Source organism: Gavia stellata, chromosome 9, assembly GCF_030936135.1.
Source record: "Gavia stellata isolate bGavSte3 chromosome 9, bGavSte3.hap2, whole genome shotgun sequence".
In the NCBI taxonomy this organism is placed as follows: Eukaryota; Metazoa; Chordata; class Aves; order Gaviiformes; family Gaviidae; genus Gavia; species Gavia stellata.
In genome coordinates, this window is record NC_082602.1 from 34,835,150 (window position 1) to 34,862,260 (window position 27,111).

Sequence of the window (27,111 nt, forward strand, 5' to 3'; positions counted from 1 at the left end):
TCTTGGAGGGATTCAAATGGGCACAGCCCAAGGAAGGAACCGTCGTGGGGGAAGGGTTGCTGCTGGCCCTTTTCTGAAGTGGTTTTGTAGCATGAAGTACACTCAGGATGTCGAGAGCGTTATCATCTGCTCTGTAATGCCAGCTTTCAAAGCAATTTTAATCCGTTTTCATATCACAGTGATCCCCTCAAACTTTGAGTAAGTTTTGATCTAAGCAACACCAACTTCCTTTAATGAAAACCAGAGCCATTTTAGTATTTTAGCATAGTGTTTTAACTTAGCTGCATTTATTGCCTACAGAAAGTTCACCAAGTCCATTGCATTTGAGGAAACAAGCAGCTGTGACCTTCCTGTACGTGCAGCCTTACTCTAAGATCAATATCCCTACGTGTTATTCTGCCAAGAACCAGGAGAGGGTGCTGTTAAATTTGGCTACCATTTCATTTATCCGGCGAGCAACCGCATTCTGTAAAACGCCTTTCCCTGTTTCTTCCCCCACCATCCCAAGCACTTTAGTATCGGACGCTTTTTGACTCCTGACTGAAATGGATTTGCCACACTGACCGGCCAAGATCGGAGTAGTAGCACTGATGAAAGGCATCTTGCACTTCATTATAATAAAGCCCCTGAATTGGAGTGATCGGAAGCCATGCAGCAGCTGCTGAGCGCTTGTACGGCAACACAGTGAAGTTACACAGACCCTTTGGATAATGGATGCCCCACAGCTTGCTTTTAACTGTGGCTCTGCCAAAAGGGCACTTGAAGCCATTGGACATGAGCTGTGTTGGATTTAAAAGAAGAGGCACTGCCTCTGGGACAGGGAAATGAACACTATTACGTAAACAACCATTCCGGTGTGTCAGGGGCAGACATTTGGCAAAACTGGGTGACTTCCTAAGACTTGCTGCTCTGTTTTAGGATGAAAAAAGTTATAAACAAGCAGCAATTTATAAAAGGGGGAATACATCCCTTTTCAGCTTTGACCCACAGTCATAGAATCATAGAATGATTTGGGACCTCTCCCTGCATCGTAGACCTAACCAGTTTTTAACCCAGATGCAAATGCTACCCACTTAAAATCAACCTGAGTCTCCCGTAAAAATATAAGCACATTCCAAACTGTTACCCAAACCTGACTATTCAAACCTTTTTCTCTCCCTCCCTATGGTTTTATTCAAACCCTCCTTCTTCACATCAGTAGGTTAGCAACTTGAAGCAAGCATGATGGAAGAAACGGAACGGGAACAAAGAAACGGGAGGAGATGAAGGTGGTAGGAGAAGCATCTTCTGCTCTTCAAGTGACTTTCTGCAGTTTGTTCAGACAACGTCTCACTCAGAAGTGAAACCCACTGTGCCATCCCATCTTCCTATCTTCCAGGAGATGAACATGCTACGACAGAATGCAAGCAACTGTGTTAACAGGGACTGAAAGCAGAAAATGGGGTAACTATGGGACATGAAGTGATCTTGGCCCAAACTGCGTTCAAAACATGAAACAACTGTCAGCACACGCATTTGGCGTATTTGTAGAGTATTTTAATTTTTAGCTGAGAAACACACAATAGGGTAGAGTTTAAGGCATGCAATCAGGCATGAAACTTCTCTTGCTTTTTGTGCTCATACCTTCAGTGTTAAGTTCTATGAAAAGGAGTAGACCCTATGTTTAATCTCTACGTAAAGCAACTCTGAGTACCCACTTACAGCCTGAGGTTTGATGCAAAGTTTACAGTTGTTCCTGGAATGCAGGATTTGCTTGTAGGGAAACTCAGTTCTTTTTCTGTCTCTGCGATTTGTTCTATGCCACATAGAGAAAATGTCATATATTTCACAAAGTGAGTTTGATCAGTGATAATATCAACAGAAGCAAAATAACCTTCTCCACATATAGACATGCTGCAATTACAGACATCTGCTTGCACGGTTTTACTTTGATTGCTCTTTTACTGGAAAATACAGATAACCTAATGAATAGGAAAAAAACTTTGATTTCTGTATCTTGTAAGTCTAGTTGTTGGTTTTCTTCTAGAAAAACAAACCAAAACCAGACACCACAAATAAGACAGCCAGTGGGACAATGAACTTTCTACTGCTGAGGCAAAAGAGCAATTCAAAGATTAAGAATTTTGTGGATTTAGGTACATTATCTTAGAAACATCATAGGTATTGAAATAAACATCACAGGCATTGAGATGCTGCTAAAAAATACATTTCCATTTGAGTAACTTTTGGTTGGTAGTAGTGTAAAGCACCGTTGTGTCTACTCCTATGGGGCGTTTGCTCTTAACAAGCAAATTATACAGTACCTGACAGGAAGCATATTGCCAAGGAAAATGTTGTTTATCAGCAGCTACAAACGAGTATTTTCTCTCTTTAATGCCCTACCATTGTCCATACAGCTTCTGGTTTTATTTTTTATTATTATTTTAAAACATGATAGTCAAAGACTCTTCTCCCTTACTCATGCATTTTTAAAATCAATATGATTAAAAATGAATCTACTGTGCATCCATGTGATGAATGTGGTAAGAGCTCATTCTGCATTTTTCCCATGAAGGTCCCCATCCTGCACTTTTCTGTATCACTAAGACTTCTGCTGCAATAACTGGGAAGAGACAAATCCCAGCTCCTAAATCTGTTTAAGCAGCCCACTCCCAAGGACTTCAATGGTATCGTAAGTTCCATCCTCTGCTGTGGCAGGTGTTAAGAGTTCGTTATTACAGTGAATTTTCAAAAGAGGTAATCCTGAGATTACAAATAGTTGGCAAGTCCAGAACTGGATGGTCCCATTTCCTAGGCCCCATCACAACAAAAGGATTCATGCATGTGCTTACTTCGATCCTATTCAGCAAAACATCGAAATACAACTTAAGCATGAGGTCAAATACCACTGAAAGTGCCTGAAGCAAGATTATGACTTCACCATTAAATCTTTTGAGAGCATAAAAGGAAAGTTAACTCAGTGCATAAGAATTACATCTTAAAACATGCATATGGAGGCACTGACCTATTCTTTGATTTCCTAAAAATGAACAGGCCATTTAGCTCTGGGGGAAGAATCAGAACTCCCGTTCCCGCTCTTACACCTAACTAGGGAAGAGCCCATGGAAACAATTTTCTTTACACATTACCTGTAAGAGTGGCTCAGAGTTAAAAGAAATAATCAAGTCTACCAAGTGAGTTTGCATCCTCAAAAATTACAATCAAGGCTTAGTTTTAAAACACTGATAGCGACAGTAATGTATAAAACATATCTGGCCTTTCCAACAAAAAAGAACTACGAAACCATCAAAAGCAAACTGTGCATTTAGATTAGCCAGCACATAAATGAAAGTTCAAGAAAAGCAGTGCAAAAAATGAAAGAGTAAATAATGAGAGAATGTGAAACGGCTAGACTACACACTGCGAAGCTTGTAAATAGAGCATGTAGCTAATATGCTTTCCCAACTTAAACTGCAATTTAGTAACACTGCAGTGAATTAATTCAAAAATATATGAACGCATGAAAAACTGTATGCCAAAATGTGCTTTTCAGCTCTGACACAGTCCCAGGATGATACAGAAGGCTCATTGGGAGCGTCTTCCTTTACCATCCTGACATTTTTTGATTGCTCTGGGCAGAAATAAATTCCCCTTCCTCTCAAGCTTGATGTGAGAATGGCTAAACCATGATGTCAATCCCCTGTTCCATTGCAGCTATTGAAAGCTACGATTAGGAAACCCTGAAATACTTCTTTGGGGCAAACAAAATTAGGCAGGGTGATTTTAGTAGAAAGGTTTTAGCAAAACAAAGCCAGACTTTGTTGGTTGGTCCTTTGCCAAAGTATTCTCGCTGCATAGAGCAGGATTGCTCAGGAGACCTAGGAGAGACCAGATGCTTCCCAATACCGGCATCTGACACTGATGTTACGCTGACGTGCAGGACATGCTCCGGTCAAGCTTTGCTGAAATCAGAGTGCCCAGAGTGGGATATTAACTGTCAAGTTTCTTAATGGCTGCTAGAAGTGCTTCAGAGATTCTCTCTGTCTTACAGCTTTTGTTCCCAAGGGAATACAGGTTATTCCATCCTCTGAAGAAGGTGATTGTCTACTGCAAAAAAACGTGGGAAATTTAAGAAATACAGAAATGAAAATCATGACTAGAGAAGTGCTTTGATTCAACAATAAAGGCAAAGCAAAACAGGTAACACCTTGAAAGAACAAAGTTACATAGGAAGGGATTGGATTCTATCGAGCTTAACCCTGAAAGATGCTCTGTCCCTTCAGGAGTAAGTTTGCTGTGAATGACTCATCCACAAAGTAACGTGAAATGTACTCCTCAATAGCTTCTCCCAGCAATTCAGGATGTAAAAGCTGGTCACAAATAAAAATTACAAGGCAAAAATAAAAAAAAACCACCCTATCTCCCATTTCTCATCATCATGATGCCTCACAAAAGAAAATACAAAAATTGAAAGCATTTTAACTTGTGAAATATGAAACGCAATTCATGCTATGAAGGAATACCTCAGCCTTTTAGCTAGGAAACAGCCTTCCCATGGGTGCTTGGTTATTAGCTATCATGCAAAAACAATTAGTTGTTCAAGCAATTAAGAAGGTAAGTATCTCCTAAAAAAGTTTTGAGCTTTTCAAGCCCTAAATGCGACTGCTATAAACCTAGACTGTTCCTGAGTGTAATTTAGTTACTGTATTGCCTCTCCTGAAGAGATTCGTTGTATCATGTGTTGTAAATTCTTGATGCTCTTTTAGCTGCAGTCTGAGCCTCTGGTGAATTCTCCTCTTGCTCCTCAGACTTCTTATGATTTAGGAATATGTCTGACTTTAAGAAGCGGCTGTAGCTGTCATATTTCATGAGATTGAATATCTGGTAGGAAGGAAAAAACCACAAAAACAATTACCTAAGTAAAACTAGATTTTAAATTAGGACAGTATATGAATTCGAATGTATTTTTTTTCTGTTAGTACTAAAGCATTACTAAAAAGCATGACATTAAAATGCATTTCAAACTCTCAAAAGGGGCTGCATGTAGCAAACAATATTGTAGGTTCCACGGTCACTGTTTTGCAATATTATCCGTATTAGTTTAAGAATCGGATTAGGGTTTTCACAATAACCAACTTTGAAAACCTAATACTGAGAAGTGGGAGGTCACATGCCATGGTCACTAGGTAGGATGTTACAGCTGATGATCAGATAACTGCACGTGTGGACAAGCCAGGACGTTACCTGGTCCCCTCCCACAGCAGCCTTAGCTCTGCAGAGCCACCAGCAGCAAAACCTAGGGAGGGTGTAGGAAGATACTCAGGGGGATGAAGTGGAACTGAAGAAAAAGAGGTACCTTTTAGGCAACTTTCTGATTGCAGTTACTCTTGAACATTACAGAATAGCTCATTATACACGCAGAGCACTGGATAACTAAGAAAAGCCTCTAAACAATTTACACAAATACTGAAACTGCGAACTGAATCTAGACTGAAAGAACTGGTTTAACTAATGTTTCTTAAATTACGCCAATCCTCCTATGCTTTTTAAATTACTACACAGCCTAATGTCAAGATGGGTCTCAGGCCAGATCAGAAGTATTGCAGGTACCTGCCACAAAAAGCTGATCTAGTACAGATATAATTTGCCAGTTAAAGTGTGGTTTAAAATTGGTGATGGATTAAACTTGTGCCATCAGGCTTTTCACTAGCCCAAGACCTGCCCTTATTCCCACAGCCAGTATACAGCCAGCATGGAAGCATGAAGTCAGCACGGAGTACAGCTTTTCTCTCCCAGGGCTGGAGTTTAGGCTCATGCCTCAACACAACTGCCTTCTTTTCTATTTATACCCATTTAGGACAAAAAAGCTAGAACTCATTTGGCATTCTCTGAAAACAAAAGGGCTTGGGAGAGGAGCCTGGAATCTGTTCAGGTGTCAAGGTCAGGACTATATTTTGCTTGGTCTTAAAACAGAGGGGAAGGAAAAAAGTAAACCTCAAAACTATAACTGAGGCAAACCCAGAGCCTACATCACCCTCTGCCTATTATTTCACTAGCCGAGCCTCTCTGAGTCATGCTTCATGACAGATTACATTTTACGGTACTCAGAGTAACTAAATTTCCAAGAGGAATTTCTTGATTCTGACCTGCATGTGTGGATAACTGGAGCTTTACCTTTATGGGCCTCATTTCTAACTGATAGTACAACCGGGTAATACAACTGTTTAAGAGGAAAAAAAAATAAACATCTCAAACTGCTTTTTCATTTCACATCCTCAAGGAACCTGGACAGACAAAGGCAAACACACAAAACTTGACTGTTCCTGTCTGTGTGTTTGCTGAAATACCCCCCTTGCAAATAAACTACATGAAGCGTTTTATGAGCCACTGTTTGTTTACATATTTAAATATTTAAGTTTATGTTTAAAACAGCGGAAATCTTGCTTTATAAGCTACATATTGGAAGACTAAAAATCCCAGAACACCCTCTCAATGTAGACCCAAATCAATGGAGTTAAGCAAAGTAAAATTACACTTCCTGGCGTTGGCTAGCTACAATATAATTAAATTTATCCAACTAGGTCAAGGGAAAAAAAATGTAAGGAAGACATCGCCTGTTAAAACATAAGTCAGTGTTAAGAACTTAGACCCCTCTTGTTCCTGGTATCATTTAAAGCACCTCCCAGAGAGAAAGAGCACTGTAAGATCAAAATCTTCTGGAGCCTGGTCAGCCAAATGCACAGAACAGACAGATTTTTTTAATCACATGCAAAAGCAGAATTCTCTTTTTCCCCCCTCTCCTCTCATCGCCTCTGTGCAGCAGGAACATTTACCCTGTAAGTATTTTGAAATCTACAGATTTCACAGAATCATAGAATGGTTTGGGTTGGAAGGGACCTTAAAGATCATCCAGTTCCAACCCCCTGCCAGGGGCAAGGACACCTTCCACTAGACCAGGTTGCTCAAAGCCCCATCCAACCTGGCCTTCAACACTGCCAGGGTCGGGGCATCCACAACTTCTCTGGGCAACCTGTTCCAGTGCCTCACCACCCTCATGGTGAAGAATTTCGTCCTTGTATCTAACCTAAACCTACCCTCTTTCAGTTTAAAGCCATTACCCCTTGTACTATCACTACATGCCCTTGTGAAAAGTCCCTCTCCAGCTTTCTTGTAGGCCCCTTCAGGTACTGGAAGGCTGCTAGAAGGTCTCCCTGGAGCCTTCTCTTCTCCAGGCTGAACAACCCCAACAATCTCAGCCTGTCTTCAGAGGAGAGGTGCTCCAGCCCTCTGATCATCTTCGTGGCCCTCCTCTGGACTCGCTCCAACACGTCCACGTCCTTCTTATGTTGGGGGCCCCAGAGCTGAACACAATACTCCAGGTGGGGTCTCACGAGAGTGGAGTAGAGGGGAAAATCACCTCCCTTGACCTGTTGGTCACGCTTCTTTAGATGCAGCCCAGGATACAGATGGCTTTCCGGGCTGCAAGTGCATATTGCTGGCTCATGTTGAGCTTCTCGTCAACCAACACCCCCAAGTCCTCTTCAGGGCTGCTCTCAAACCATTCTCTGCCCAGCCTGTACTTGTGCTTGGGATTGCCCTGACCCACATGCAGGACCTTGCACTTGGCCTTGTTGAACCTCATGAGGTTCACACGGGCCCACCTCTCGAGCCTGTCAAGGTCCCTCTGGATAGCATCCCTTCCCTCCAGTGTGTCAACCGCACCACACAGTTTCTATGAACCACTCTGACACCACTTCATGCAGCATGAACAACTGCCTCCAAGCTATTTGTTTAAGGCCATCCCATGAGCACAGAACCCCACCCCACAACTAGCTCCATTTGAATCAGTAGATCTCTGGAGAACTGAAGTGCTAGTTACCAGTAATGTTGTAGACCAGACTGTGGCTTTCAAGCTCTGCCTTTTTATACTTCAGACGCACAGTGCCAGCAGTAGTTAACACTGTTCTTTAGAGAACAAATTACACCACTCTTCATAACTTTATAAGGATTGAAAACTAGAGGAGATCATAACTCTTCCTGAACTATTATCTAACAGCAATAAACAGAAGCTTCAAGCAGTGGAAACCTACAACAACCCATAAATGCTCTGCATTTGGTTTTAAAAGTTCACAGACTTTCTTCCCACACTAGTGGGATTCCTCTACCACTGGTCTAGCATGTTTCCAGTTCAGATATTGCTAATCCCTGGCTGTTCATGTGCATGCTCATTTGTAAAACTGCAAAGCATTTTAACTCCAGTAGTCTCTCCAGCGGCAGTCTTATAATCATCCACCCTGAACTGCAGTGCTTAGATTTACCAGAAGATTTTCTTTCCCTTCCCCCAAGTCAGAAGTTCTTCCATGAAAAACTTTGCTTCTTCACATGGAAATTGGACTTCAGACATTTCCACTGCTAATGACTTGGAACCTGCTTGAAAGACAGCAGAGCCTTTGCTCCTCAGAACACTTCAATTGACTCAGCCAGTGCCCAACTAATGTATTCAGTACCTGATGTGAAATAGGCTGAAAACACTATTTAAATCAGTGTGCTGTTTCTCCACAAAAGAAAAGAGCCAAATGGAAAATACAGGTAGTCCTGAAGATGGTACAGAAATTAAAAATAGTACAGACTGCAAGTGCTGGAAAGCCACAAATAAGAATGACTCACTTCATAACTTATGCTTTAAAATAAGCTAAATAAAAAGAAAATTTACCACCAAAAGACATGCCTGCAAAATGTCACCTACCTTCCACCAGGCCTCCCAAGTTCTATAGGAAAAGGCAAAGCAGATACCAACTCCTCTTTTAAGTTTTGTGTGTTACAGAAGAGGAGGCTTTTCAGGAATTGCATTATATTCATATCAATATAAATACCAAAACAAAGCAAAGTGAAGAATCTTGAGCTCTCAAGGAAACCAGTGGCAACTACGGAAACAAACATCAGCAATGACTCAGCGCAAGTGAACACACAGGAAAACGTAGGCACAAAGTTAGTCAGCTGGGCAATTTTCAAGCCACCGGCAGAGGAACCCGGGAGAAAACTTCATCCAGTTTTCCAGAAAAGTCCTGAACTGGAATTAGCATGGTTGCGCTAAGGCTCTTAACGAATTGGCTCTAGGTAGATGGGGCCAAGAACCTGGGGTATGGTGCATCCATCCTCAGAGCAGCTGCATTAATATCCCCAGTACAGAAGCAACCCAGCTCCATGCCTACCTATTCAATCCATGCCACAGGTCGCAGTAGGCAGATTCCCACCTTTCCTACACTAGCTCATGCTCAGAAAGCAGAGTCCATTAAAAGTAGACAAAAACTAAAGAAACTCTGTTCTTGAAGAAAATAACTTTACCTGGTCCTGGAGCTTCTGAAACATGAGAGGGTGAGGTGTCTCCAAAATGGTCTCATTCAAACGGGACTGCCCTTCAACGTTGACTTGGGAGGAAGCTTTACTGGACAGGAAAGTCATGTAAATTTCTTTAGCTTTTTCTTGCATCTGCAAAAGGACATAAGTATTTAAAGAATTATTTGCTGTGGGAATATTCTCTGTATTTGTTAATGTTTTGGTGGAGACTGCTCTGGGTCACTTGCTTCTTGAGGTTCACATTTTAAAACCAAAACATAGTCTGAATTAAAAAAGAAAACAAGTAACAAAACAAATATACATAGATTAGCTGATTTGTGTATATTCATTTGTATCGGAGGAAAAACATCTCTGCAGGCCAACTGCTGCACTGACATTAGTGAAAGCTACAGGTATTTGACACTTAGGTTAAACAGCAGGTTGTGATGTTTGAGTCTGAGAATCCACTGTAAAACTCCTCAGCATCATCAACTAGGCCTTGTCTTCACTATTTAGAACACTATTTTTACTAACAGATAACCAGCACGTGCAAGGAACCCAGAGGGAAAAACACCGTGGAAGCTTATTCTTACTACAAGGCAAAACAAACCAAAGTTAGTGTATAATCCATGCTACTGACAGATAACCTTGTCATACTACATGCTTTGTCCTAACTACGTTTTTACCTCAGGGCAGCTCACATGCAACACTGACTACACAATTAAAAAAAACACCAACAAGTATTTTTTTGGCTAATTATAAAGATAAGACTGTCAAGAGCCTCTGAAAGCTGATAAATAAGGGTAGATGGGACTTGCATAAAGCAGTTTGTCAGCGTTTGCCCTGATTTCTGCAATCCTGTTTCAGTGTTCTCTTGATAAATCAGTAACAGCGATAACATTTTGAGCCTACCTAGCATCTTTAAGCTTCAAAGCAGTAAACGAGTGGCCACAATCCTCCAAAATTACATGCCAGCTCCACCTTGACTAGAAGGTCAGATAAGAGAAGTCAGTGGGGGAGAAGAGAGCCAAGCCCAGGCAGCAGGCAAGCCTCCCTGCTGCAATCTGAATTCTGCACGCTGAAAACAAGGCCCATGCAGCAGCAGGCACTGTACGATCCCGAGCCACAGGGACTTGTCGCTGTTCCCCATTGTACATTAATGAGCAACCGCATCCCCAGACCAGCACACACTAAAGGGTTGCATCTTTGATGGGAAGTGGGCTTGAAGAAGGAAGCATTTAAACCCATACCCATGAAGGAGTCACAGAATTTCTTTCATGTTTTACAGCTGAGAATAAACATTTGGGGATAATTAGAAAAAAAGCTACATGTGTTTGACAATTCACAAGGCCTAAAGAGTTAACTCTCTCACTGCTGAAGGGGACACACATTTTCCAGGAGTATTCCTTTTTGAAACAGATTAATCATCTGGTGGGTAAAACATCATGTGTCAGGCACATTAGCTCACAATGAAGTGTTTTTAACAATTTCCGATCTTTCTAGTTTTACAGATCAGGGAGGACTGGGTCAGACATGTCTGATCTAAATGAGCCATTAATCCAATGGATCAGAGGTGTGACTGCTTTAACTGGTAAAGTTAATACCCTAATGCAGACTCAGTAAAGGGACTTTTAGCTATTCTCGCATGAGCAAGCATAATTGATTGTACCATCTGTCAGTCCTACCCAAATAACTTTGGAACCTGCCGTCCAATTTCAACCATATTTAAGAGAGAGGCAAAGGACTGAGAAATAATTACCTTCCTACTGATTCAGTGGAAACGACTGGCGAGAGAAAGGAAAGGGAGAGAAAAAGCAGCACATGCACCAAAGGAAAAGCTGCAGTATGTGTTCAAAAGTTATCTACTCTACTTGAACCACCAGCATCTACTTAGCTGCTGGCTAATCAATGCACACATATCTCCACGTCAGCCACAACACAAGGTGCTGCTTGCCCAAGGAACACAGGAGCAAGCTGGGCACTGCAGGGGAAGAGCAGAGGAAGGCTTGAGGGGAAACATGAAACTGGAAGTACTGTCAGGAAGTTTAAAGAACATGGGGGGGAACAAGAGGATTGTGCGGGAGGTTGGTGAAATGGGGAGGATCTCTGGATTTTGTGGGGAAGAGTGACAAAGAAAGGAAGTGAAAGAGCTGTGGTAGGGAGAGGGGGTTGTTGGAGAGGCGCAGGGGACCTGACTTTACAGTAATGCGGAAATATGGAAACGCATAGCTAAACAAGTTCTGCTGCATGTGGAACAACGGTTATGCTAACGTCTATGCTTCAGTAGTGGAGCATCAGCTTAACTACTTTTTTTTTTTTTTTTTTAAAGAAAGTACCGTTAAAGCTTCCAGTATCTTTATACATCCCACAAATGACATTCAGGGAGAGCCAGGTTCAGGTGGAGGAGACAGCAATGTTCCCTATTCAGTGGGTGGCATTCTTTGTTCTGTGTCAGCCTGAAACTACTGCCTCAGCACAGGGAACTCTACTCTGGAATTTAAACAACACTTAAACTGGGATCTTGTTCACAGGTGGTTATTAAAGGATTTCTGGCACTTTTCACTTACATCTGTGTGCTCGCCCCAGCATCCGTGCCAAATTCCCATTTGGAGTACAAAGTTCTGCCTACAGAAACCCCTTCGCTATTTCAAGTGGATACAATATTCTTTCCCACTTCCTTTCCTGAGGTCAAATTCAGCTCTCAAGCATGTGTGGTTCCCAAACAGGGTGAATGGAAGTCCCAGATGCTCATCAGAACAGGCTCCAGCAGTTAGCAGCTGTGCAGCATTACCCAGTCCTGCTTAACCATTGCCACATTCCATATGGGAAGTCACAGAAGAAACTCTTGAATAGGTATACTTTGTTCTGAAATCTCTGCTCTACAAAACTTCTCGACATGAGTATTTTGGTGGGTTTCAGCAATAGCTTAAAAGGTTCCCTGTTGTTTGAAGCATTATTACAATCTGTAATTTATTTTTAAAGCTCAGCTGCAAGAGAATAAACATTTAAACCTTGGGAAGCAGTACAATGGACATGTTGTTTATTTCATTAACAGTCACAAACACAACAGCATATGACTGACTCCAAAAAAATATTTAAAGTTAAATTTTATTCACTTATCCCCACCACTCCCATTTCAATAATTAAATGTGTCCTAAGATGAGGACCATATGGGTGGCAGCAGAGCTCACTGCTACAAGTGGACTTGACATAATTCCTTCCTCAATCCTAAATTCCTTCCTCAATTCCTAAAAATTACATTTCTATTTTAACTTCAATTTTAGAGGAATGATAAAGAAAAAATATCTTTTTTTAAAAACTACAGAGATGTGCCTTGAGCTGAGGGGAGGAGTTTGTGCTTCCACGTTGCAAGAAGATAGGCTGAATCCAGCCCATCTAAAGCCTGTCTAGGCCAGTAATGTAGTCCCCTTGCTGCCTAGCTCTGCAGATGCTGAAAATGTCCCCTGCTCCCTGAAACATGCATGCATTTTGTATTAGCTCACCCAAACAGGAAAACAAACACAAACTAGTGGAGCAGTCTGGTCTGAACTCCATTTCTGCCTTCTCCTGACTAAGTGTTCCCACCACTACTCTAGAGCCAACACAACAGCCAAGAGCCTGGATTCTCCTTGCCAGCGCTCCCTCTGGTCCCGTGATCTAGCAATCCTGGCTGCACAGTGGTTCACATTCAAGAGGAAGGGACAGAGAAGATGTATCTGCAGAGCATCTTGCAAGATCTGCCTGTGTTGGCTTGATATAAATCAGCTTCTAGGCAGAGGCCACGTGATTGTGGTTAGAGTAACAGACTGAACCAAATTTAATAAGCCTTGGGGAAAGGCCCAGGATATTTTCCTAGAATTGCAATAATACAGTTAGACAGTTTGCAAACAACAGGAAGCAGAAGCAGAGTGAGCCTGCACCTACCTGCAAAGACCAGAAAGGACACGAGGGAAGGACCGCACATTTTCTGAGCTAACCACCTTACTGGTATACCAGCCTATACAAAACTAAACACTGCTCCAGGCTGACACTGAAGGGGTGACAATAACCCTAGGCACAATGGATACTTAATCTACTGACCAGGTGGTGACCTTTGTGCAAGTTTAAACTGACCAAGAAAAACCCAACGCTAACACTCTCATGTCAATTAATGAAAAGTTTATCTTATACTTCAAAAATAGGGAAAAAAATCCCACTCGATCTGAATTAAATTGAAATCAGCTTCATCTGACCAAAAATCTAAGTGTCTATGAGCTAGTTTCTGTGGTAAACCAGTTTTAATGAGAAGCAGGTTATGAAATAAGTAAAAAGTTGTTTTTAGAATACTTTGCTCACATTAGATAGATACAAAGTGATTTCTGCAAGAGTCACTTTCAGAAGACAAATTCATGCTTCATGCTATCATAAACACCGGTAGGATTTCTATTTTTAATGCTTTTTCTAGCTTTTTAAATTACCTAAACAAAGCCATCCATAAGCAGTAGCTATAAAAACTTACTGTATGTCTGTATCATTCTAAAGCACATTTATTCTAGCCAGTTGTAATAGCTTTGGCAGTACCAGGCTCCAGATTGACCATACTGTGTAATGATTGGTACTGAATAATTAAGCTAAATGGAACCTAGTTAAGTCTCTGTCCATTCATTTGGCAATTCATTCAAGAATTCACTAAGCTACTATCTCTATACATCAGTTTACCATTTCCTGTACTAGCATGTGCAATCCTAAAATAGCTAAAAAGATGGAAATTATTTAGCAAGGGAAAATACGATTGTTATCCCATTGCAAAACGTCAGACCTTACAAAAGGATTTTCCACTTTCAATTCCATTTTAAAATGCAGTTTGATACCTGTCCAAGGGGTATCAAGAAAAGCCTACATATCTCTTGGCAAGGACACTGTATGACGTACAAAGAAAAAATATCTGCCCTGTACAAAGCAATGGGTTCTTCCCACTTGGTCGCAGACTGCGATGCTGGCTTCTACTTCACCAGCTCAGAAAGCAAATGATTTTAATAGAGTAGGGAGAGAGATCAAGAATACCTAGGTCCCCAACCCAGCATATTGAACATACCAGCCAAGATGCTGTATGGACATTTGGGGACAAAAGAGAGGAAATGCTTTGTTACAAACTGACAATAATGAGATCTGCAGCTTGTGTGGAAGCAGAGCCAGGTCAGTGGCACTTGACGGTACCTCGCTCGTGCAGACGGGAGGTGGCTTCCAGTGCAACCCAGACAGGCTGCGGTTGAAACAGTCCCTTACGGGCAAGGGGAGAGGAGGACTCTCAGCCTCACTCCAGCTGCTGATACGGCTGCCGTTATAGTAGCATCTCGCAGAGTTTCCTCTTTTATCCCATCTCATTTACCTTATTTCTCTTTCTGCCTTACATCTTACAGAAAAACAGCCCAATTAGTTGTTCTGTTCTGAAGGTTATCTGCATGCATGGACCTTAATGAAGGAGGGAAGCAGCTAAATACACAAAGCTGAAATAGTGCTAAATATTACAAAGCGCAAATTGAACATATTCCTCTTCTTGCAAAAAATATTATTTTTGTATTTTTTATGGATTTATCAATACCAAAAATTATTCACAACTGAAACAAGCAAATTGTTTTGAGGGGAATGATTTTTCAGTGCAAAATAGAGAATATTTACAGAAAGGAGACTCCTCTCTCCAAAATACGTTCAGTTGAAAATCCAGGGATTTTTTTTGTTGAAAATCTGCTGGGAAACATCTTCAGCTGACAATATTTGACTGACCTTAAGAGAGAAATCCTGCAGCCCAGATGCAGCTCTCTTACTTCTGCACTGTATAGTGCCCCTAGTAGCCCAGTTCCCCCAGCTGATTGCTATTCCCTGACATTTCTGACATTACTCAAAGCACATATGGTCCCACTTGAAGCAGGTTAAAGTGGCATTTTCCCAACCTCACCTCCTCATGGTACTCTGCTTACTTTGGCCAGAAAAGTGCAAAAGGGGCTATACATTTGCACCCATTGCCTTCTAAAATGTGCCCTTTGGCAACAAGAGCTGCACATACGTGAAAAGAGTAAAGGTGGGATTTCAAAAAAAGGGCTTATGGGATTTAGGAGTCTGACTCTCAAGGACAGTGATGCTCAACCGGAGTTTTGAAACCACTTTATTTCATGCTCACAGAACCCTTGACTCACAGGTCAAATAAATTTGGAATTTCTCAAAAAAAAAAAAATCAAAAAATCACAAAAGCTTTTTCAGAAACAAGCAAACAAAACACAGTACATACTTTAGGCCTGACTCTATAGGTTTCAAAGCCCCAATGTGAAAGTGGATCCTGTGCTCTTGGTGCATCTAAATGTAGACCCAAGATCCAAGCAGTGGAAAAAACTTACTGGAGGTGGCTGGTTGAAAAATTTCCAATAGAATATTTTCTACTAGAAAAATATAGCTTTCATGAAAATGAAAATGCTCTGCAGGTGTATATAAATTTGAATAAATATTTAAACAAAAAAGTCTAAATGGACCCTCCATTTCTTTTGTTTTGTACCTTGTAATTTGATAAGGCAAAACTCTTCATTTTGGTATTGTAAAACATTTTATTTGCACTGTTTGTTACTTTCGTGTTCCACTAAAATATTATAATGGTGTATATTTTCATGTAATAGCCACTACGCTTTAAAAAAAGTCCTGAATGAAATGTCTTTATATTTTGAAGCAAGATGATGCAACATCGCTCAATTAAACCTTTTGCTATTCCCAAGCAACAACTAAAAGCTCAGAGTTTTCAAAACATGGGAAACTTGACAATTTCAGCATTTTGTTTTGATTTGAAATAGAACCAGCTTTGTTTCCAAACAATTCCACCATCCTGATTTCAGTGGAATTCCTTCAAACATATTTACTTGCACTCACATGAAGCATGTTATGCAACAGAAACGTTATAGCTCCAGCCCTGCTATGGACACTTTGTTGACAAGTAAAATTTATTTAAGAAACATACCTGTTTTTTTCCCTGTGTCTTCTTAAATTCTTCACATGCTAGCCAGAACAAAACGTTTTCTTCACTAAATTCTTTCTTTAAAAATTCCTAGCAAAAAGAAAAACAAACAAACAAATGTTAGGATCCAGTTTCTCAATTGTTTTTCTCTTTTCCTACTATAGCTATTAAAACTAGAAGCCGCCTATGGCTAGCTTTACCATGGTATGAATTTACATAATACAGTGTAACAGAAACATTGCATTAGTGCATCTGCACACTACCAAGACACAAATGAACAATCATATATTCAGCACTTTGAAAGCACGTTCCAGGAGAACGATAAGCTACTTTTAATCTCAGAGCATATCAGTAACTAACAAGAAGAGTTTCTTCAGTCTCCCTTAAATAACTCAAGCAATTTTACAGTCATTACTCAAAGGGAAATCCAAAAATACATGAATTCATTAGCAGCTGAGTATAATGAACTATTTGAATAAGAGTCACAGATCACTTGAGATTCTCCTCTAGCATCTTTCTGGTTTTCTAATAAGTAAAATCTCTGCAAATAAAAGTGTTTCTAAACATGATCATCAGTGGCAATAAATTCACTTAAGTAAACTAAAGCAGAAGATGTATTTGTGTTCTCTAGACAGTGTTTAAACAAAGCACATTCCTCCGAAAGTGGGGCATGTTTTAAAATGGGGAAAAAATGTACGTTAAATTTCTTTATAAAACATAATGACTGAAATGTTTATAGCTCTGAGATCATCAGTTTTCACTTTCAAGTGTTAGAAAATAGAGATTAAGTAAAGCCAAGAATTAAATAGCACCAAGATTACTTTTTTTTTTTTTTAAAGAATTCTAAATCACAGTGTTTTGTAATTCTAGTTTACACCACTTTTCAAACCAGGCTGGCAGGAAACCATTTTATCCCAGTGCATTTTATCAGCGCTTGGTATGGCAAAACCATACTCAAGTAGCTAGTTGCTATTCCTATAGCTCATATGGCAAGAAGGCCTTGAAAAACCAACTCACTACCTCCACCTAATTAAGCCTCAAGCCCGCATTTTGAGCTGCACAAGTCCACGCTTTGTTGCAAACTTAAAGGGAATTCTTTTCAGTACAGCTGCTGCAACACAGAATAAGAGCCACACAGAATTACCAGGCTCAGGAGCTGTTAGTGGTAACTCATTGCTTAAGGAAGGACAACGTATGAGAATAAAGAGTGCAGGCTAAGTTCTCAGTGATAAATAATGCTTGGCAAGAGATGTCAGTGGCTCAAGGACTGTAGTTTATCCAACAGTAACTTGTTAATCCTTGCAACAGCTGATAGATCCGATTAGAAAGATGCAACCAAAAGTCTTCCGTGTGCCTTACAAGAGCAAGCCGCAGTGGCAGTGGGCAAAAGGCACTACCTCAGAAGCTCAGCAAATGCCACAGCTCCAACTCTGCCACCTCTGCTCAGGGTATGTATCTAGAAGGATGCATGCCTCTGTGCTTACAGCACTGCAACAGCTGCACCATTTATGCTGAGACTCATTCAGCTTTAAATCCTAATTTCAGCTTATATAAATATCCATAGTTAATATAGCAACCCTAAATCGTTTCACTCCTTCTGGATCTTCGAGGAGGTTCTCCAGTGATGTAGCCCATTTTGAGGTTCCTTTCAAGGTTTGGTGGCTGCTGCTTGGGTGACCCTCGCTGTCATTTATCTCTGGAAAAAATTGAAAAAAATGCCATCTTCATTAGAAGCGGTGAATGTCACATGCATTTCTTCCCCATTGCCCTCTGCACCCTTGGATTACAGCTGCTCCCTTTAAAGGAAACACCATAGAACTGAAAATAAACACACACACATATTTGAATTCTGCTTTGCTTGTAAGGAGGCAAAAATGCCTTGCGGTTAGATAATTCATGAGCATGTAAGTAGGCACTGTCATTGTTTTATAGGAGTTCAAGCACCTTTTGCATGTGGAACACAATGACCGCAGCCTGTGTAGTAAAAGGACCATTTGCCTTTTGTTCTGGCACTGTGTAAGACATTGGCATAAAGCAAATCCTGACCAGTCACACACATGAAATTTATTTTTAAGAAAAGAATCCTCGCTGGAGGTTGGGAAAAGGCAAAGAGAGAAAGAAAAATAATGCTTTGTTTAGCAGGAGAACACGTCCAATATGTTAACCAGTCTAATGGGAGGAAAGACAGCTGGCAGAAGAGCCTCATTCCAGCTGAGCCAACCTGCTATTGGGCAAGTGGTATTTGGGTGTTTTTTCTGTTTGCTTGTTTTAAGTCCACTGAAAGTCTGCTTTTACAAGGTGTACTGGACTGTGCTCACACCTCATCTGCCAGCCAGCCTTCTCACAGATAGGAGAGATGGTATATATTTTTTTAATTTTTCTATCCCAGGGACAAGTACGTTACATCCACGGCTGGTGATGCCAAAAATATTGTTTGCTGGCTACCCATCAGAAAACCTATTACTTGGGAAGACTCCAGTAATTTTACTGCTGATCTGAAAAACTCTAAAACAGACAGACATAAAGCACTTGGACTCCTTTCCTCTCACGCCCAAAATGCCCAGGGAAGACAGCAGGAGTGCAGGCCATGAGAAGTCAAGCTAAGAGCTCCACTTCAGGTCACTACACACTGGAAAGGTGCACAAAACTCTTACTGTAATCAATACAGCTTCTATTTATTTCTATAACCCCTTCATTTGTCCCTACCCACTTATTGGAAAGATGGATCTTAGTAACTTCTGCTTAAGCTCTGTTAAAAAAACCCCTTCCTCTACCATGAAACTAAACCTCAGCAAGTATCTCAAAAAACTATCTATGCAGAGCTATACTATCAGATGCCCTTTTCAGCTGGTAGCTAGAATAATAAATGCTAAGATTAAAGCCCTACAAAATCCTGGCACGACAGCAAAGCCTACTGAGTTTTGGTTGGTAGGGACCTGTGGAGTCTATTTGTTTTTCTAACAGTGAGATGGACCACTGTTTTAAATGAACGAACATCTCCTCTTCTCCCTTGATAGGAGTGGTTTTTTTATACAGGAGAAATTAAAAGCTGGAAAAGAGGTGAACTTTCTGGAGCTGTGGGTTCCATATCCATTGCCTAATACTGAGAGATCTACACTCATGCCCCAAGTAAATACAGACGTAAAAGAAAGGAATGCATCTAAAATGATGGCGCAAACGGTCACTGCTAGCTACATTTTCATGGGTAAATCCTGTCTCTCCTTTGCCTGCCCTGCTCTCCCCTACGATGCAGTTAGAGCACCGACCTGAAATTTCTTACACAATGAATGCATGACTCTAGGCCTGCACAAAACCTTTCAGGATCCAAGATCATAACCGATTTGGGTAAGGACTGTGACAAATTGGTCTCCAAAGCAGCAAGTATACCTACAGCTCCATATAAAAAACACAGAGTCTGCTATTTAAAGGTTAAGAGTCAGAACCTGAGGACTGTCTCCAAACCACTAACGCATACGTGACACAAGAGTACAGCAAGTTATCTGTGCCTCAGTTTCCCCTCCCCTCATGCAAAAGGATGTGGTTCTTGATTATCACTTGCAAAATTTATTTTAGGAACCTGACTCAAAGTATCTGGGCATCTAATCTCAGTAAAATCTGCGAGATTTAAGTGGGAATATCCAAGTACATTGGTGCAGAACACAATTAACTCTGAAGAGCTTGAATGTCTTGTTATGATCACTCTTACCTGCAAGCAGAACGGCAGCTCTTTTAGCACAGAACGTTTGGGAGTGGGATTTTATTTCTAGTGTTTCTCTTCCAGCCAGATTTTAAGTGGACATTAATGATTACTTTGAAAAGCATCTATTTCGACGAGCCAGTGCAATACAGGGCAGACCTGGTGCCATGAGAACCCAAAAAAAATTTCTGCTGAGCAGACAGAGGCCGGAACAAGTGCTTCCACGCGCCCAGGATACATCGGTCTGCTTCCCCTCAGCTGCTTTCACTGGTCTCTCATTTTACTGCTGGCCATTCTCTATCCTCCCTGATCACCATTCTCCCCAGCTTCCTCTCACTTCCAGCCTACCCAGCACAACCCAACTCCACCACCGTTTACGTTCCCTCCAACTCCTCCCTGTCATCCTCCAAACCCTGCGCTCTCCTATGACCCTGCTCCTTTTCTCCCACCTTCTCCTCCTACAGCCTCAGTAGAGAAAAATTTGGTTTTGAAGGGAGGACCCACATGGCTTCTTCCTAACGTCCATTCTGCTGAGCCTCCTTGTACAAGACTCTGTTACTCAGTTTGTTTCCTCACTCAACCAGCCCCCCACAACCCCCAAAGTACCGTAGCACTGAGATGAGGCTTGCCTGTCCATTGCTTGTACAATGCCACCCTTTCAGTTACCCCTTGCCTCACTTATTCAAGCTGGGAGTTCCCCAAAGCAGAGGCAATGGGATGGCACAGGTGCTGGGCAGCTCTCCCGAGCCGGCGCGGGTGCCACTCGCAGCCGCAATCCCAGCTCAGCCCAGGCTACAGCTCCCAGCACTGGGCCACGCAGAGGCAGGGGACACCAGCCGTAGTGTCGCGGTGGAGGCAGACCCTCGGACCGCTTGTACGTAATAAACACAAGAGGCCAGAGAACACTCTTGGATCCTGCCATCAGGTAGTGCCGTGCAGCTCTTGTCCTGAGCAGTCCCCCAAAAACACAGTAACTGCACCCAAACAGCCTGCTGGGGACATCGCCTGGCTGGTACCACCCTGCCCGCTGTGCCGGGGGCAACGCAGCTGGCAGGGGCCAAAGCTATACCAGGGAACGTGCCAACAGCTCTAGAGGGCTCAGGTCTGTGTGCTGGGCATGGCCCTGATCAAGCTCTCTCCCTCCGGGCTGAGTACCATTAATCCCCATGCTCAGTGTTCCTTTGCAACCGCCATAAAACATTAACATTCCCCTGCAGCGCAAGTGTAAATAGGCTGCACATGATACATGATAGTAGGAAACACCCCTGAAATTTTATGAGGATGTTAAAACTGCTGGGTATTTTTATTGTACCCCATTAAATACGCCGTCAGAAACACTTTTTTCTAATACAAAAGTGACCCCTCCCAATTAGGATCATAACTTCCCACCCCACATGCTGGTTTCATTTAGCAGAATTGATGTGTGATTTCTAGATTTTTTTTTAAGAGCTTAAAAGATAGGAAAGAGGTTTTCCCCACAAATGACTCAAGAAGCTAATCCCCAAATCCATATCCTATAACACGTTACTAAATTACCTTAAAAATGAGACTTCCACTGAAGTACAATTTAATGAAAGTCTGAAACAATTTATTTTAGAAGGCAATACTGCAACAAATGTAATTACATGAATGACCCTCCTGAAACCTATTTATCTCTGTTTGCTATTTATAAAAATAAATTTCTCCTGCTAAAATCATCTAGTGACAAAGCTACATAATATACACTTGGAAATAACGTCGTCGATACCAACGTTTAAGAGCCAAAATGTATACATTAGTATGATCATTTAAATGAGGAAGGCAGACATTTGCTGTTACTGAAAACTGGGAGATAATTTTATGCATCAAAAAGGGTATTACAAAATGGCAGTTCTTCTACCAATATTTCTGTAAAAGTAACACACAGAATGTACAACAGATGATAAACGTGCTAACTACGTTTCCTACTGTCACAGGAGAGCACTTGCTATCTTTTATATGGGTTAGAAACCAAGAGGCAGAGAAAGCCAGCAAAGCCTGCACAGCACAGCACAGTTGTAGAGTCTCTGCTGAAGCAAACTTTCCAGGGTGTACGACCGTAACACAACTGCTTGCACGATGTACAGTGGCCAGCTGCTTCTACAAACGCAGTTAATGATCAAGTGCTTATTTTAACAGCACCATTACTTCAGAGAAGAACCCTATACTAAGCCAACAAATGGGCAGTTACGTTCGCTGGAGCATTATTTTAGAGAAGAATCTTACAGAAGCTGCCTTTCCCCCATCGCACAATAGTACTGCTGCATTAGACTGCGGATACGGGCTCTTTGTAAGCGATAGATATAAGGGTAAGTGCAGCACTAATAACACTGTAATTATCAGTTGAAGTGTGGTATCAAAAATGGCAAATATTTGCATTCTCCAAACAGGAACTTGGACTGAAACCACAGAAAGTGTCAATAACATCAAAATATACAACTTTGCAGGTCAAAACTCACGGTTCTGGCCCTTGCTTTCAACAAGCACAAAAAAAATGTGGAAACCCATCAAACTTCCAGAGATTCAGACACAGCTAATTGAGTTAGACATGCTAATCTGTCTGCCTTCCAGAAGGGCTATGCACTACAGCGGTTTCCCAAGCTGCTGTCATTCTCAAACTGTTGATAGTGGCCTGCGTGGCACTGTATCAAACAGCACAGACTCACACGCTTCACGGAATCCCACTGAATATATCCCCTTACCCAAACGCCTATTCTAACCGCCTCTTTCCCGCACACACCTTTTGCAAACTCCTTAACAAAAGACAACCGGCACACAAACAGTAGATACGACAAAAGCACCATGTAAATAGCATATTCCTTATTCTATATTTAAACATTAATACACAACATTAAGAAAAGCCTTCTCAATTTCTTGAAGAACTTCTGATCGCACCACCTGCGTTTTCCCCTTTTTCACCTGGATCATAAAGCTGCAAGCCGCGAACCTTTATTATTACTTTAAAAGTGCTCCGAATACCTTGTCTTTTCCTACGGTCACCAGAATGCCTATCCAGCAACAATCATCAGTCTGGAATTAATAAATCCAAGGTTATGAAACAGAGGGAAACTTCATAAGTAGGCAGCTGAAAAGGGAAAATTCCCTTACTTTCCATGTATCCAAGCGCCCCTGGATGAATCCTCACACAACAATTTTTTCCTAGCAGCAGCTGAATTTTAGCCCTTTTCACTACAGAAGGGCTGTCCTTCGCACGCTTTGGTTGATTCAAAGCATGAGCCTCAACATCCTCTTTTGACTGTCTCTAACAACAGATGGCTACTGGATTCCACTTTTAACTATAAGGAAGGAAACTAAAGGGACGTTCCGCTTTTGTAGCATCTCTGGAAGTGTTCACCAGACATATATCCTTTAAAAAAAAAAAAAGAACTCTAGACAAGCACCACATTTGGCTTTTCTTAGAAAGATTGTGACTTCTTACTGCACTTTACAAAATGTAGTATTATTTTCTGGGATTCTGAGTTTGTAACTTTTACCCCAGGTGGTTTAGCAATGGCGTATATTACCCCCTTTGGAGCAACAGGCTTAGAGCATCAGAGATACGGCACCGCGAGATGCGCCGTAACAGCACAAAGACCTTACAACGCCCGTCTGCAGAGGGAACTGTGAACTCCTACAGTTATTACGCCTTGGTAACTTCCACCCCAGTTTAAGATGCTCCCTCCAAAGGCAAACTCTTCAAAGTCAGTTCAGTGCTTGAACGATCCCGCTCTGATGTTCTGGGCTATTGCCTCGCTACCGGTAACGGCGACAGGCAGCAGTTCGCAACTGAAATTTGGCTGATGAGGCATAAGCCCGAGCCGAACCCCGTTCCCTCTTCCGGGCAGCTGCCGGAGAGGGAAGAACCGCGCTTCTTTCCCGAGCACCGTTAGTCCATGCCCCCACCGCGCTGCTACCACAGCCGCTCCGCCCGGCGGGTCACCCCCACGGCCCGGGCAGAGCCACGCCGCGCCGGACACGAAGAGAAGCCGAAGGGGCAGGTCCACAGCACGGCGAGCCAGCCTGCAGACGAGTTTAAGCCCGCTCCGCCCGGCTGGCGGCGGGTACCGGAGAGCCGGGCGGAGGAGCCGGCGCGGCCCAGGTAACGGACTCGAGCAACCAGCGCTGCCGGGTGCGGGCTCGCTCGGCTCGTCCCCGCGCTGTGCCCGGCCGCCGGACAGCGGGGCTGCCTGAAAGCCCCGCGCGGCGCCGGGCCGCCGAAAGGGCGCGAGACCCGCTCCCGGCCCGCCCCCCCCCCTCCGCTCACCGCCCCCCGCCGCCGGGAGGGGGCTCGGCCGCGCGCTCCCTCCCGACGCTCGGTCGGAAGAGCAGCGCAGCCCTTCCCCTGCCGGCGGCGCTTCCTCAGGCGGCAGCGGCTGCCGCCGGGGCCGGGGCTCGCGCGCGGGAGGGGGGGCCGCCCCCCCTTACCTGACGGCGGGCGCTTCCTGCTGAGCCGGCTCACGGCCCGGTTAAACATCTCGGGGGTGGCCGCGCGGCCCCGCGCTGCCCGGAGCCGAGGGGGGCGGCCGCGCCTTCCCCGCTCCCCGCCGGGGAGGCGCCCCGCCCCGCCCCGCTCCCCCGCGGCCGACCGCCCCCCGCCTCCCCCCCCCCCCCCACCCCGGCCCCCGCCGCCGCGCGCGGGCCGCCCCTCAACCGCCGCCTCCTGACAGGCGCCGCGGCCGCGGCCGCGCCCTGCCCGCCGCCCGCGAGGGGGAAGCAGCGCCTGCCGCCGGGCCGCCTCAGCGCCCGGGCGGGGGAAGAGGGGCGGCCGCAGGCCAGGCCGGCACGGCGGAGGAGCGGTGCTGACAGTGCCCCGAGCCTGGAGACGGGGCCCGCACCGCTCCTCCACGCTCCCTCCCTCCCTCCCTCCTCCGCGCCGCACCCCGGGGTGAGGGGAGCAGCAGCGTTTCCACGTTACCGTGAGGCACATTCCTGTCAAATGCAACGTGGCAATGGCGGGTCTTCACCCTCCCGCTCCAGCGCCTGTGGGCCCCCAGCTGCTCTGCTTCCAGCCTTCTCCACTTCCACCCCCCTTCCCTACAGCACCGTTATTTCAATTCCATCCATCTCATCTCTCCCTCCTCCTTCTCCCCAGCCTGCTCCTTTCATGGCACTCTTGGACATCAGGCAGCTATCTCCACCCAGCATTAAAGTCTTTGCTGAGCAGGTGCAAGAAACAAAAACACTTGCCAAAGACAGTCACCTTTATGGATTTGTGCGCTTTCTTACCAACACAGACATGCCACGTTTCTTGTGCTGGGGTGACTCCTTTCCTCTTCCAAGATGTAGAACAATTATTTCTCAACAGGAAAAGCACAATTACGATTTTGACAAAGGTATTTTCACTTTCAGAAATAACTTTTTTACCAAAATACTTAATCGAAATTCCAGCATGTAGCTAGCGTGAGAAATCTGTGTAATTCTGACAGAATTGTAAGCCATCGACAATTACCTCAGGAAGCACAGGACAACAGTAGTGGGAAGCAACGGGAATGCTTAAATCCTACTGGAAATACCACCAATACCTAAACAGTCACAGCAATCACTGCTAGCAGACAAGTCAACACTTGTTTTATTTCCACCCAAGCCAAATCCCATCCTCAACACACAGTAATGTAGTTACAACTAGCTGTGTTCACAGAGGGAACGTGGATGGGCTCTCCATCTCACTTAAATGTATGGATTCCACTTACATGGACAAAGCCAAGATTTCATTCCTGGGAATTGGTAACACCAGAATGCCGAACAGAAGAATAAATTGCATCTGGGCTTCCAAAATAAACAACAGCACAATACCTTCCAGCTGAAGTGATTTGGCCTGCGCATCACTGGACTTCTGCCTTCAGTACCAGGGCCAAAAGCTGTGTTGTTAGCTGGTAAAGATTTCTTGGCCCTTGGTGGGGATTTAAAAAAAAAAAAAAAAAAAAAAAGCAAAGTTTGCTGCGCCGCCGAGGGAACTGCTCAACAGCTGCACGTGGCATTTCCAAGCAGACGTGTGAGACAGGCACAACAATATTTGGAGCACAACCAGCATTTCTGTGCAAGCATCAGAAGAGCATGGGGTAAAACCACACCAGCAGCAGTGCGCAGCTGGCACAGCCGGGAGAGATAAGGCACCTGGACAGGCACAAGTGAAAGGAACGTCCACGGTGTCAGTTTTGGAAGACAGCTTGGACATGGGCTCTAAAAGATTTTTCAGTCATAACCATTAACACCAGGTATTTTCAGGGCAATACATTTACACTGAAACAGTAAAGAAATGACCACATTTTATTTTTCTTTAACAATCAGCTCACAAAGCCCAAAGGTTTTGTTTTAAAATGTTAAGAACTAGTACTCCTAGGATACCTACATAGTCTTCAAGCTAATGTACTGACAACAGGTTACTGGAGTAGTTTAAGACTTAACTTCATAGATTTGGAGATCGGAAAACATAAGAAATACAAGAATGCCTGGAGGCCAAAGACTATGCCCATGGTACATGTTCCTGTGCTGGTGTCTCCAAGAAGCCTCACAGAGCCGAGCTGTCCATTTGCACTCCATTCATATGCTGCTAAACCTGACCTTCAGGTCTGCCACAGACTTACCTGTAGAAGCCAGGACATTTTCTGCTTCTTTCCTCCCCTTGACACAAAACTTTGTTTCCAAGATTCTTGTTTTCCCCCCTTTTCCTTGAAAACATTAGCATTTGGACTACTCCCCCAGAGAGAGTACCCTGAGGTTGGCACATCAGTGCCTGCTCTGCCAGGGTCACTGCTCCTGATGCCCATTCCGTGTGTTCCGCTCTCATGTCTCTCATGACTCAGTGCTTCATTAGACATAAATGACATGAGGGAATTTTCCTTCCAGGTGAACTTGGTGGAGATATTCAGGCATGGGTCATTTGCTGGCGATTTTTTTGTCTTTTTCCACGAATAAGCTCCAATACAACTATATAGCCACATGCAACTAATTATGACTTAATTCATACTGTGCCAATGTCCACATGCCAAATCTATACATTCTTACATTGATTTTTAGACCTTGCATCACAGCTTTTACCAGCTTTTCCTTAATTTCACAGGGTAAAGCTTCCCTTAAAAATTATTAAGCTAACATAACCCACAAG

At 43.3% G+C, this 27,111-nt stretch overlaps 1 protein-coding gene across 2 annotated transcripts; it reads right to left on the reverse strand.

The window, feature by feature from the left end:
* Nucleotides 1–4,606: 4,606 nt before the first annotated feature.
* Nucleotides 4,607–24,503, reverse strand: RGS10 (regulator of G protein signaling 10). 2 transcript variants are annotated; one of them, XM_059821135.1, is made up of 5 exons: nucleotides 24,432–24,503; nucleotides 17,869–17,987; nucleotides 16,295–16,381; nucleotides 9,325–9,468; nucleotides 4,607–4,860 (listed from the first exon to the last, which is right to left on the reverse strand). In XM_059821135.1, exons 1-5 carry the CDS (start codon nucleotides 24,478–24,480, stop codon nucleotides 4,714–4,716), a joined length of 546 nt encoding a protein of 181 aa, XP_059677118.1. In that variant the 5' UTR covers nucleotides 24,481–24,503; the 3' UTR covers nucleotides 4,607–4,713. The 2 variants fall into 2 exon arrangements, with proteins under 2 accessions (XP_059677118.1, XP_059677119.1); XM_059821136.1 differs by lacking the exon at nucleotides 24,432–24,503 and adding an exon at nucleotides 23,115–23,124.
* Nucleotides 24,504–27,111: the final 2,608 nt, after the last annotated feature.